Genomic DNA, 12,760 nt, shown 5'->3' with positions numbered 1-12,760 from the left:
CCAACTGCGACAAGGACATTTCAATTTAACCAGTTAAGTAAAATAATTAATGTGGCTCAAATATAATAATCCTTGTGAGCCAATGTATTTGTATTCTCATTAGCTTAGCCTTCATCTATTACTTGTATAACCTCTCAGATATTGTTAAAGAACTCATATTTAAACGCACTTTAAATATTTAGTTAACTATTGATTATAATTATATATAAGTGTCTTATCATTCTCAAGTTTATCGGGGAAAAGAAAGATATAACTATATCTCATTAAAAATTGTATTGACTAATGACAATGTGTCCCCATTTTCTTTTGTATTTTATGTTAATTGAAATTAACAATGTATTGAGTATTCATTGAATATCCTATATCCCATTTGCATTAAACAACACTATCATATGTACAAACAGTAAATTTATTTTATATTAATTGAATATTGACAATGTGGTCACACACCATTGGTAAAAATTGACCAACCCGCCACGTGCCCCGTACAAGTTGAGAAAATGACCTCTGAATTTTAGTTGTACCATTCAAGTAGAAGAAAATGACCACCACCGAAAATTATAGTTGAATAGCCACTATGGTGCCCGTGGAAGATTAACATTCTTCTCTCCAACCAAGAATTCTTCTGGTCCATTGCTGTAGGAAAATAAAAAGGGTTAGACAATGGTCGTTAACTAAAGTTGATCTTGTAGCAGTTACGATAGTGAAAATTTGGTCATCAGATATTTACCTAAGGTAACTCAGAGCTGACATTCGGTAGAGACAGGTGAAGACCAAGACATGCAATCCAATAGTATAAAAGAATGCAAAAGTTCGAGCATATCTGCAAAATCATTATTTTCTCAATGAACAATGTAATATACCTTTTTTATCCACATACACAAAAATAAACGATACATTCAATTTTCAATGTTTTTTCCTCAAAGCACCAGTTAAAAAAGCAGAACAAGTGCCAATTAGATTATTAGGAATTTGCTCAACTGGAAAATTTGAACAAAGTTAAAGATGCTGGGTTCAATCGTTGTTGGTAGGTCACCCATAACTTTATGGCATGCCCTATAGTCCTTAACCTACCTTGGGAATGAGACAAATCCTTTCTCTTAGAAACTTTCGGTGAAAATGAAGTTATAACAAAAAGCTAAGGAGTGCAAGAAGTAATTATCTATAATAGCAAAATATATAACCAAATGAAGGCTGTATTTACGTTTCAGGTTAGATTATGGCAATTGCAGCACCATAATGAAGTACGGAAATAGGGCAATGTAACTTCGGGAGCTGATGTATATATCAGGAATAACTTGAACGGTTGAAAAGGTTGTTGCAACTTCCAGTTTTACGCGTGGAATATCTTATCAGAAGCATAAGATGTCGTAACATTAGTGAAACTGGTTAGTACTATCACAACGGTGGGTTAAAATGAAGCATCACAGGGCAACACAGGAACAGAGGTGACAAGATGATGACCAATGAGCAGCAAATCAAGTTCAACAAAATTAGGTATACTCAACACAGGGTAAATGAACTGCTACCAGAAAATTGAGAAAACTCCCGTGACAGACTAACCACACTTGCAGAGAAAGTTCTTCCAAGACAAGAACCATTGAGATGGACAAGGGCTTCCAACACCCGAAAGCACATATTTTTCTTTACTCATGATTGGTTAAACAGTTAAATGACAAGTAAAGTCCTTGCAAATCTGTTTAAGAATTTCGTAAGATTACCGCCTCAGGAGAACAGATTAATAAACCATTTTCCCCCCTTTAACAGAACAGATTAACAAAGCATTTTTTTTATTTGACTGAACAGATTTATGAACCATTTACGCAGTAAAAAAATTATTATTATTAGAAATAAGACAGAATCTTACTTGTTACCAAGAAGAAATCGTCCACTGCTGAGCGTAATTCTGTCCCTGATTCCCAATTCCTTGTATCTTTGATCCCTTTCCTAGTTATATTAAAAACAGATGGATCAGTTCATAATTAAAGTTAAATAATATTGGTTAGAAAATGAATTCCCACATAATGATAGATAAGTATTACAAGTTCCCAACAATCAGATCTTTCCTCCTCCAACCACAAATATATATTATGTGGATGATGGAAAAGGGAGATCTAAACATCAGTAATTGCTAGTAGCAGTGTTCTCCAACACTAACAGGTAAAATGCATATTTAACAAATGCAAGTTCAGATCTTAAATCAATGTGACGGGTATTATGGCAAGTATCTGAAGACTAGCCATATACCAATTTCCAATTTCGTTAATATATCTGAAACTACATTTTGCACAAATGAAATTTCATAAAAACACAGTTTTAAGGGAAACTTCTGTATGACAGCATTAACCATAGTTATGATTTCAGTTATCTTGGAGAAACGGGCTTTTCTGTTTCAGCATAAACATAGTTCATTAGAAAGACAAACTGTGCCACTTAATTACCAACTTAAAATGTTAGGCAATTGAAAAGAAAAATGCTATGCTTCACTAGAGTAGCCAAGCCGAGCTACCTTCTTTGAGAATGCTGCAAAAGGGTTTATATCATCCTCATATATCTTCTTGTATTTAGATTCCACATCAGATGCGAAGCCACTTTCAAGATCTTCTGCATACTGAATGTAAAATCACAAACAAATACAACACTAGGGTAAAAGAAACTTTTGAAAAATGAATGAACTTAAAGAAAATAATAGGATGATGTTAAAACGAAGTAACATTTAGAACACCTTTTTAGATCCCCTAGAAACGACTTTCTCAAGATTATAATCTTGGACATAGCGAATCTTCCCATATAGCTTGACATTGTCGGCTTTGCACTTTTCCAGTTCCACAGTTAATACCCCAATCTTCTCCTTCAACTGTCTTATTTCCTATTAAAAGTTAACAATACAGAGAGTCAACAATATAGTATCTAATATCTAAAATTTGTATGAAATAATGTTGGACATGTATAAAAAAGAAATAGTTCTACATATTACTGATAATAAGCATACCTCTTCAGTCTCTCGCAAGCGTGCCCTAAATCGATCTCGCTGATTACATATCACTTTAAGCATTGAGCTCTGATCCGGGTCTAAGGATACTTGCCTTTGGTCTGTACTCTGGTGCACAATAAGAAAATTAAGAATTCTTTAAATTCAAATGAACATTGATGCAACAGAAAGTTTTGATTCATAATTTATCACTTAATCCAAAGTTATTTAGCCAGTCTTTATTCTTTTTTCTTTTTTTGTTTCCCAAATCATGATCTTTTAATTTCCTGAATTAAATTTCAAGGGGATTAAGTGATTAACACTCCTACCTAAAGGAAAAGGATAAGTGATGGTTTACAATACACTCCTTTATGGAAAGGGAAATTTACCTCAGATGTCTCACCACTGCCAGCTTCTGAAAGATCCCAGTCATCAAGGAAGTTTCCTTTGCGATCTTTGGGATTGGAACTATATCCCTATACAAAAGTTAAAAACATGTCACTAGATATATTCAGGAAATTAAAAAGCGAATTTCATCATAACTTGTAAATGAATAAAAAAGTTAAATAAATAAGGAAATGAGAGGGGTTAATTGTCTATACAGAAGAATATACTAATAGTGGTTTTTGTGGTACTTGTTCCAAACCTTCAATATATCATCTTCCAACTTCTGTATCAACTTCTGTTGCTCATTAACCATTGCTGTAAGTTCTGTTATCTTCTGTTCTGCTGTTTCCAGTAAGGATGTTTTCTCAGAAAGTGTGACCTAAAAACAATAAAGTAATCAAGATAACAGAGACTTCAAAATGGCCAGCATTAACACCTCCAGATTATCTTTAAGAACAGTCTAGTATGCAAAAAATTATTGTTAATTCCACAACATGGACAACATGTGTAGGAACCATTGGTTTTCCTAATAAGCCTTTCTTACCAGGAAATATGTATTATGATTTTTCATTTTTTTTTCCTTTTCTTTTTCTTTTGCAAAATACTTTTTATTTTGGAGGGTGAGGGTGGGGGCACGAATGTATGTCCCATTGCGAAACAAACCATTCATACCTTCAACTGTGTCAGCTCATGCTCCATTTTACGGTTCTTATCAAGCAGTAGAGACTCCATCCTGCTCATCTCCTCCCCACTTGTAGCCACTTCCCAGTCTTCAGCCTCAATTGAATTATATCCCACAGCCTGCATGTAGCTAACAAAAGGTTAGATAGATAGATCGATAGACAGTGACACCCAAAACAGAGAGGTCACCAAAATGCACATTAGCAAAACCAGAGAAAAATAAATCTACCTGCAAAATCTTCACTTTCTTACGCAAGTCATCTACCATTTTTTCTGTTGGCCTTGCTAGAAGCTCTTTCTTCATTGCTTCAAGAGCAGCCTCCTATATTAAGTGGAGCACCAAAAAAACCCAAGAGCTTAAGGTCGGGAAAAAGGAAATAAAATACAGCATATGGCCCATAATATAATTAAAGAGAGTACTTCGAGAACAATTATACAGATTTTATTTTTATTTCTATTTTTATTTTTTTACAAAAAAGATGGAAGGAAAACAAGCTAAAGAAAGAATAGACAAAAATATATAGCAATGAAGCATAACTTTTCAATCTCTCAACGAGTTTGAGAGGTTAAACATCTATTAGTCCTAATTCATGTGTCATGTAACTGGATTTGGAGTTCTGTATAATTGCTGATATTTCAACTAGTAATGCATCTGATGAGGACTAGGTTACTTAAAATCCAAAAATGTGGAACCAAAATCTTTGGGTATTCACAATCACTTATGTGATAACATGAACAAATCTGTATTTAGAAGACTTTGGCCTACTGAAAATAACCTTTTCGTTGAGCATTGCAGTAAGTTTCTTGACATCATTCATATGTTCTTCTCTTTCATTTGATAAGGTTGTTTCAATATTGTGCAGCTCCATGTTCAGTTCCGAGATTTGCTTCTCCTTAGCATTTAAAGAATTTTCAAGCACACTATTTGAGTCTAAATTGTCACTGCAAAATAAAAGCACACAGTAATCTGAAAAATATTGTTCGAAACTAAAAAAGAAATGATTTAAAAATAAGAAAAATAAAAACATTTGAGCAGTACTGAGGAATGAGAATGCATATATAGAGAGACAGATAGATGGAAGAGGATAACAATTATATGTGTACTGAATAAGTTTCTGTATGATGGATAACAAGGTTATGATAAACCATCTTATATCCCAAAGAAAAGTATTCCATCGTGTAGAAATAGTTAAACACGGATGTTATCCATTTAGATAGCAAAATATGTGTAAATGCGTACATCAATTACTATTGTTTCTTCAGGTACAGAATATTACTTTTCCAAATAAACTAAGATAATGACCACCATACCTTTTCTTAATTTCACTTGCTTCGTTAGCTGTTTGTAACTGAGACCGGAGGACCCCCTGCACAGACAAAGATAGATCAATATAACAAACAGAAGTCTGGCAGAACTTGAACTGATTGCAGCAGTAACAAAATTACTAGTTAGGCAGAAACAATAAATTGTTTCTTGGAAAAGGGAACCTAACATGGAGAAAAAAACAGTACAACACTGAAATTGTATCTCATTAGGAAAGCTTGGAACTTGGAAACAATGATTGCATTCTATGACAAACTAATTTTTTTTATATAAAAAAAATAAAAAAACATTTAAAGCTACTGCTTTCTCAAAGTTCACCTAAAGTTTTCCCCTTCATTATCTTTAATTCCTTGTTATTCAAACTATATTCCATCATCCACTTTCCTCATTAGAAATACACTGGTACATGACCAAACAACCTCAGTCAAGTTGCTATTAACTTCCCAATAGGTGCTACTCCAATTTAATCCCAAATGTATTCATTTATATTATTCTCTTGTATGTTGGATCATCTACCATAACATTCACATCTGAAAGCTACACGAGAATAAAGCTAAGAATATTGGATTATGAGATTGCATAGATTCTGAAACAAATGGAAAGAACTAAGTATAATGAATGCCCATAATCATTAGGTATTTTGGATGCCACCATTGAAATAGGCTTGTTAGCTAATTTTTTCCTAAACCTAATATTAGGATATACTTTTTCTAAGCAGCAAGACTTGTAGAATGCACCTGCTACTTGATTACAAGATCAAAATTCAAAATCAAATAAAAGTTTGTACATTGCACCTTCTCTCTTTCCAAACCATGAAGCATTGCTTGTGCTCGTTCAACTTCATCCATCAGAAGGTTGACCTCTGATTGCTTAGCTGCCCTCTCTTCCTCTAATTTTGAGAAAACACGAGAATTATTTGTGTATATATATATATATATATATAGAACAATATTCAGTGAATCAAAACTTCAATATGCAGAAAGAAGGCATAGTGCCAACTGCCAAGATCAGAGTATAGCAATGTAAATGATTGATGTTACAGGTTTAAGTAAGGGAGTGAAATAGTGTATGCCCAAAAGTTTAAATGGAGATATTTTATTACCGGATTGGGCACGGAGTTCAAATAATTGGTTTTGTGCAAGTTCATGTAATTTCTGCATGTTCGAAACACTTTCTTTGGCATGCCGCAACTGCTCCTGCAGTGCTTCTTCCCTGCATACAATAAAGTGATTATCAGTCTGGATAAACAAGTGGTAAGGCAGATAAAGATGGTTTCAATAGAATGGTGTTCAGCTAAAGTACAGAAAAGAAGGACAAACTGAGTGGAAGCCAGGTAATTGATTATAGAAAAAGTGAGAATAACTCCCAACTATAGAAAACACATTTGCAAAGATAGACTTTCCCTCACTCACACGAGTCATATCATTTTTCTCATCACAATCAATTCCACACTCAATCCTTGTTTGTTCTCTCCCTTTCCCTAGCTTTCCTAATTATACTTGACTATAAACAGAATTTTTTTGCTTTCATCCCACCACTTTTCCATGTGCGCAGATAGTTGCTTGGTGTCATATTGTTTCTATTCTCACGTGGGGTGTTAATCCCATACTTCTACAAGATCTTTTTTTCCCTGTAGTCTACTTTGGCAATACTAGGAGTGCTAACACAAAAAAGATCACCTAAATTTGGCAATATGCCATAATGAACCAAACAAAAAATATACAACAGGAGATAAGAAGACACCTTTCTTTCAAAACTTCCAGAGTTTTCTGGTTCTCTTCTGCCAAACTGCGTTGCTTAATTTCCACAAATTCTTTCACTTTCTCTTCCATCTAGCTCACATAAGTTAAATGTCAAATTGAAGCCCAGAAAAAACAGGAAGCTCTAAATGGTAATCGAATTTTAAAGATGTATGAGATTCACAGAATTCTAATAACCATGCAAATGCATCATAAGATAAATACGAATATAATGATGGGAAGAATAACTTTTTCACCACAGAAATTCCCTAATACTAGACATGTAAAACCGGAAATGCCAATAGTTAAAAACCAAAAACCGTTGTGCCAAAATTTATTCATAGACAATGCAAGTGGACATAACAATCTAAAAAACTATTTACCACAAACAAGTTTTTCAGTGGCTTTTGCCTGGGCGGGTGCATGCCCACACATTCACTCCTTTGCACAGCGTGCACCATGAAACATGCAACACATGCTGGTAATTTCAAAGTTGAAAATTGGTGAATCATTGGGAACATTTTTACCAGAACTATAGCGGAACACCAACACCTGGTAATACCTAGTTCTCCTCTTATATGAAGTGGAAGACATTATGTAATACCCAACATTAGATTCAAGAGTAGTTACATTATATAGTGCTGGATATTAGATAAAAGCTTATATGTAAAGCAACCCTTAGTTGACACTATATTAGTGATTCCAACAAAACTATATTCATTCCTTTAAAGTGTCATAAAATTAAATTGGAAGAGGAAAAAATGGTATAAGGTGACTACAAGACAAAACAGATCATCATAATGTATCCTCGACAATAGAAATGCATATAAAACCAAAATAGGAAGCAACATTTAAGGGAAGCAACAGGCATTTTCATCCAAAATTGAGAGACGTCATATTGTAAGCATTAATCACCTGTTGCTCTAATTGCCGGTTTCTCTCTTCAAGCCTTCGTATTGTAGCCTGCTGATTCTTCAAATGAGTTGCCTCTGTCCTGAATTCCTCGAGCTCAACTTTCATTTTTCTGTTCTCAGATTCTAACTCAGATAACTTGATATCTTGCTCCTGTACCAAGAAAATATATCAGAACAGGTAGGTGATGATAAGTGCATTGACTTCCATACACAAAAAAGTAGATACATGACAGTGCACACAAGTTTCATAAATACAAATTAGAAGGTAGGAGAAATAAAATTTCATAGAAGTATAATTAAGTACTGAACGAAGCCTAAATTGGTGTCTACAATAAAATCATACATACAAAGAACATAGCAGGGCTTCCAATTTCACTTCTATTCAATACTTAGAGGCACCCTTAAAAAGCAACTGTGGGAAAGTGGGGAGAAAACCAGAGTCATCATAGAAGCAAAAGTTTTGTCTCAAAGATTTAGGGTTGATTCAACTAAGAAGGAATATCATAAAACTGCATCCTGTCCACAACTGCCCTCCAACAAAGAAAAGAACCGCTGTTTCATCTCGTGCACAAATATACAATAAATTTGCAAAAGTTCAATAGGTTCATGCAAAGGAGGGAATGAAACATGAAAAAACAGGGTGCAGCTAAGTGAAAACAGTAGAAACTTACAGCAATCGATGCAAGAGCTGGATAAGGATCTGGAGCTTCATAGAGCTTTTGGTAGATGTTGAGAAAAGCATTCTCTCCAAATTTCGCTCTCTTAGTAAGATTATCAACCTCTTCCTGGTATCCCTTGAGCAAGCTATTAAACAAACTTAACTTATCCTCAGGCGAAGCTTTCTTAAAGTCTGTAAAGCAGCACATTTTTATGATTTCTCAGACACATTCATTCCTTTACCATAAACACATAAATCAAACTAAAACACGTCCAAATTTATACACTTGCGTAGTTGCACGTTGCAACCATTTCGTGTATCTTCATCAATACCTTAATTTGGAGAAGCAAAGGAATAAAAGTAGCAAAAGCATCAAATTGAAATACCTCGAGTGTTCTCAGCAAGTTTGCGCCTATTTTTGTGACTGTTCTCCTGGTTCTCTGCAATGCGAAGCCCTTGCTCATCCAATACTGATTTCTCCTTCTCCAGCTCAAAATCTGAAAACCAAAAAGCAAAAATTCTTCGCTGAAATAACTTATTCGAGTCCAAAATGACTTATTAATTAATAGTTGTCCAAACATGCCTTAAAAGTCTTCCACAAGCACCAAACATCATATACATAAACTCGAACAAGCAAAAATTAAGGCTCAAAATGCAAAATAAGCACACATATAAACACACAAACTAATATGAAAGCTGCGAAAATCGGTGGAAATAGTAGGTGCTTAGCGATGGAGCTGAAGTGAAGCGTGTAAGTTGAAGTATTCGACGGAAAAACTGTAATGTGAATTGCTATAGAGATTGAAATACCTTTCCAGAAGGCGGAGACGACGGAGATCGGAGAAACTGAGGGATTGTCCCTGTCAGATCCGGATCCACCTTGCGGAGCCTCCATTTCCGAGCTCTCTTGGATCGGCAATGGCAATTTCTTTTTCGGCAACTGATTCAAATTATTTATCCTTATGTACCTAACTAACTAACAGGTTTATTAATAATTTCTTTCATAATCCATGTGTTTCCCTTTTCATTTTCATTTTTCCTTCGTAGTGGTCATTATTAATTTGTCAACATCCGTTTGCATAATTGCATTACGATTGGTGCGGGTTTTTCTTTCTTGGGCTTTAAGAAGTTTGAGCTTTACGATTTAGCCTAATTGGCCCAAAATATATTTTTGGTGCTTCCATGTCAAATCTTCATTACTGACAAGTTGGGAAAAAAAAAGTGTGACTCAGACAAAAACATGTTATGAGAGTGGCGATTGAATCATAGCGCATAGGTTTGGAGATGTGCCAAGAAAGAAATTGAAATAGAAGATTGAGAGAAGGGAAGAGAGAATAAAGGCTGAATTTCATTACAAAAATATCAGATTTTACTTGACTAAAACAAAAACAGAATAACAGAAATTATTATAAAAACTCAAGTGAAATTTGACCCAATTTGATTAGGTCTCTTAATCTTTAATCGATTCAAATTATATTTTAAAATATTAAAGTAGGACTCAAATTGGCTTTTCATTCAATTCTTGTTAAAGAATTCCTCTTTTGATCTTTTTTTTTAGATTTAAAAGTAAAAATTTCACCAAAATTTACATTTTTTAAAGAGTATCCACTCTTCCACTTGCTTTTCCTCTCTCCTCTCATCACATACCTCTCTTTTTTTCTCTTTTTCATCTCTCTCTTCCTCTTCTTATCCATACTAACAACCCTTCACTTTTTTTCCTAAAAACAAACATGTCTTTGTTGATATCTTTTATTTCACCATAGCCATTTACAGTTATAAAATCTACTGTTAGAATTAAAATTTACGAATTGTAAACAATAAAGTATACCAATAAAGTAGTCATATAAGCTGTAAATTGAAAAAATGAAAATAAAAAATATATAAGTATAAATATTGAGATGAAGAAGAAATACAGTTGATCCGTTAGGGTAAATCAAATCAAATAGCAATAAACTCGGAACTGAGTCAACGTGTAACCTCTCCTCAAATCTCTCCTCAATCCCGAAAGTGAGGCCACCAACGAAGATCCCATTCAATCCGGTAACAAACAAATGCGCATAACCATCCTCAACAAACCCCATTATATGCGAATTGCTCACTCAGTTGTAGGTACGCAATTCACTCTAGTTTTCTTATAAAATCTCTCATACTCATATTTATTTGGGCGTTGGAGTCCCTTTTCAGGTACCCAACATCGCCTCCCCTCGAGAAGACGAAGTTCCACAGTCATTGCTCCAAGAAAAGCCAGTTCGAGTATCACGAGAACGAGCTATACCTCGGAGTTCATTTTCACATATGAACATTTGGCGCCGACCGTGGGGCATTCCGAGTTATCTTTAACCCCATTTTCCTTCTTATTCTGCGTATCTTTTCATCTCCTTTTTGCAGGGCGTAAGATATGGCGGATGAACAAAGTCACGCTCCCTCCGACATCAACCAGGCAGAAATTTTGGCGATCAATGAGGCCCTGAGGGCCGAGAATCAGAGGATGGCCAAACTCTTGCGACAGATGGAGCACGATCGTACCAAGGGGGAGCACAAGGGTACCGAACACAAGGGAGACAACGATGAACATACTTCGGAAACCAAGCAAACCATCCCCAAAACCACGAAAACAACCGTCAAAAGAACCAACCATTTCACAAAAGAAGTGATGAGCTTCAAAATGCCCGAAAATCTCACACCGCCTTCAACCCTAAAACCCTACCAAGGAATAGGAGACCCAAATGTCCACGTCACCAAATTTTATGGCATGATGTTCATGAATAAAGAGTCTGACCCCATCCTGTGCCGAACTTTTCCTACCTTTCTCGACGGGATCGTGCTCATCTGGTTCTCCAACTTACCTGAGGGTTCCATCTCAAACTTTGATGAGCTGGCCGATCAGTTCGTCAATCACTTTGCCGCGTCAAAGATTTATGTCCACAACTCCAATTATCTAAGTACAATCAAACAAGGGCCGAACGAGAGCCTAAAAGACTACATGACCAGGTTTGCAGAAGCAACCAACGAGATACCCAACCTAAATCCCGAGGTTCATCTCCATACCCTGAAAAGTGGCCTCCGGCCAGGGAAGTTCCAGGAGTCCATAGTAATAGCGAAATCCAAGACCCTAGCCGAATTCCGAGAGAAAGCAACGACTCAAATCGAGGTTGAAGAATTTCGAGCACTGCGAATAGAAGTAAAGCCTACTCCAAACAAGGAGGAAGAAAGACGAAATAGACACTCAGCCGGCAGGACAGACCAGAGACCGTTCAGACTAACTCCTAAATTTAACAGTTACACTCCCTTCAACACAAAAAGAGAGAACATTGTAAAAGACATACTACACTCCAAACTCATCAAACCCCCAAATAGAGCTGGTACATACCAGGACCAGAGACACGTGGACAGATCCAAGTATTGTGCTTTCCACCAAAAATACGGCCACACCACGGATAACTGTGTAATCGCAAAAGACGTCCTTGAAAAACTGGCGCGCCAAGGACTATTAGACAAATACATCGACGCTTGAGGACGAAGGAGAAGCGCCGAAGACCTCGGCCAACAACACAAATCAACCAATAACTCCCGGGACAAAGGAAAAAAGGTAGAAAATGATAACAACCCACCCCGCAGAATAATAAATTGCATTTCTGGTAGTTTTACAGGTGGAGGATGCACAAACTCGGCAAGAAAAAGGTCATACCGAGCTATGATGACCATGACAGATTCAACCATATCCCAACCTGCCGACAAAGACAAACCGAAAATCTCATTCAGCCCGGAGGACTATAAGGCTGCTGACCGAAATTTAGACGACCCCGTAGTCATCACGGCACAAGTCGAAGAACCTGTAGTAAAAAAGATCCTTATGGACCCAGGGAGCAGCGCCGACGTGATGTTCTACTCAACCTTCCAAAAGATGAACATGAGCGACAAAGTCCTCCAACCATCATCCGGAGAATTGGTAGGTTTCTCAGGTGAGCGAGTTTCTATCCAAGGTTATATCTGGTTACAAACCACCTTTGGAGACTACCCTAACAGCAGAACTTTAAAAATACAATATCTTGTGGTGGACTACAAAATCCCATATAATATCATCCT

At 36.0% G+C, this 12,760-nt stretch overlaps 2 protein-coding genes across 2 annotated transcripts; one reads left to right on the top strand and one right to left on the bottom strand.

Annotated features, from left to right (window-relative positions):
- Positions 1-250: 250 nt before the first annotated feature.
- Positions 251-9,660, bottom strand: LOC107490441 (protein CASP). Its single transcript, XM_016111222.3, has 19 exons — positions 9,485-9,660; positions 9,061-9,171; positions 8,688-8,866; positions 8,018-8,167; positions 7,107-7,195; positions 6,466-6,575; positions 6,158-6,252; positions 5,351-5,406; positions 4,816-4,981; positions 4,269-4,361; positions 4,031-4,159; positions 3,618-3,737; positions 3,361-3,447; positions 2,993-3,100; positions 2,726-2,869; positions 2,510-2,611; positions 1,868-1,947; positions 731-823; positions 251-636 (listed from the first exon to the last, which is right to left on the bottom strand). Exons 1-19 carry the CDS (start codon positions 9,567-9,569, stop codon positions 576-578), a joined length of 2,058 nt encoding a protein of 685 aa, XP_015966708.1. The 5' UTR covers positions 9,570-9,660; the 3' UTR covers positions 251-575.
- A 1,412-nt stretch (positions 9,661-11,072) lies between these two features.
- LOC107490372 (uncharacterized) lies at positions 11,073-12,188 on the top strand. The gene has a single exon (XM_016111144.1). The coding sequence runs from the start codon at positions 11,073-11,075 to the stop codon at positions 12,186-12,188; it is 1,116 nt and encodes a 371-aa protein (XP_015966630.1).
- Positions 12,189-12,760: the final 572 nt, after the last annotated feature.

Source organism: Arachis duranensis, chromosome 5 (assembly GCF_000817695.3).
Source record: "Arachis duranensis cultivar V14167 chromosome 5, aradu.V14167.gnm2.J7QH, whole genome shotgun sequence".
Taxonomy (NCBI): domain Eukaryota; kingdom Viridiplantae; phylum Streptophyta; class Magnoliopsida; order Fabales; family Fabaceae; genus Arachis; species Arachis duranensis.
This window is presented reverse-complemented; position numbering and strand designations above follow the sequence as displayed.

What these genes read in the sequence shown, in the direction of transcription:
- LOC107490372 (XM_016111144.1), top strand. Translation starts at nt 11,073, where the DNA reads ATGGCGGATGAACAAAGTCACGCTCCCTCCGACATCAACCAGGCAGAA.
- LOC107490441 (XM_016111222.3), bottom strand. Translation starts at nt 9,569, where the DNA reads ATGGAGGCTCCGCAAGGTGGATCCGGATCTGACAGGGACAATCCCTCA. An exon ending in CAGCTCTTGCATCGATTGCT is followed by an intron (nt 8,168 to 8,687) that starts GTAAGTTTCTAC and finishes TTCTTGGTACAG; the next exon opens with GAGCAAGATATCAAGTTATC. An exon ending in ATGGTTTGGAAAGAGAGAAG is followed by an intron (nt 5,407 to 6,157) that starts GTGCAATGTACA and finishes TTGTCTGTGCAG; the next exon opens with GGGGTCCTCCGGTCTCAGTT.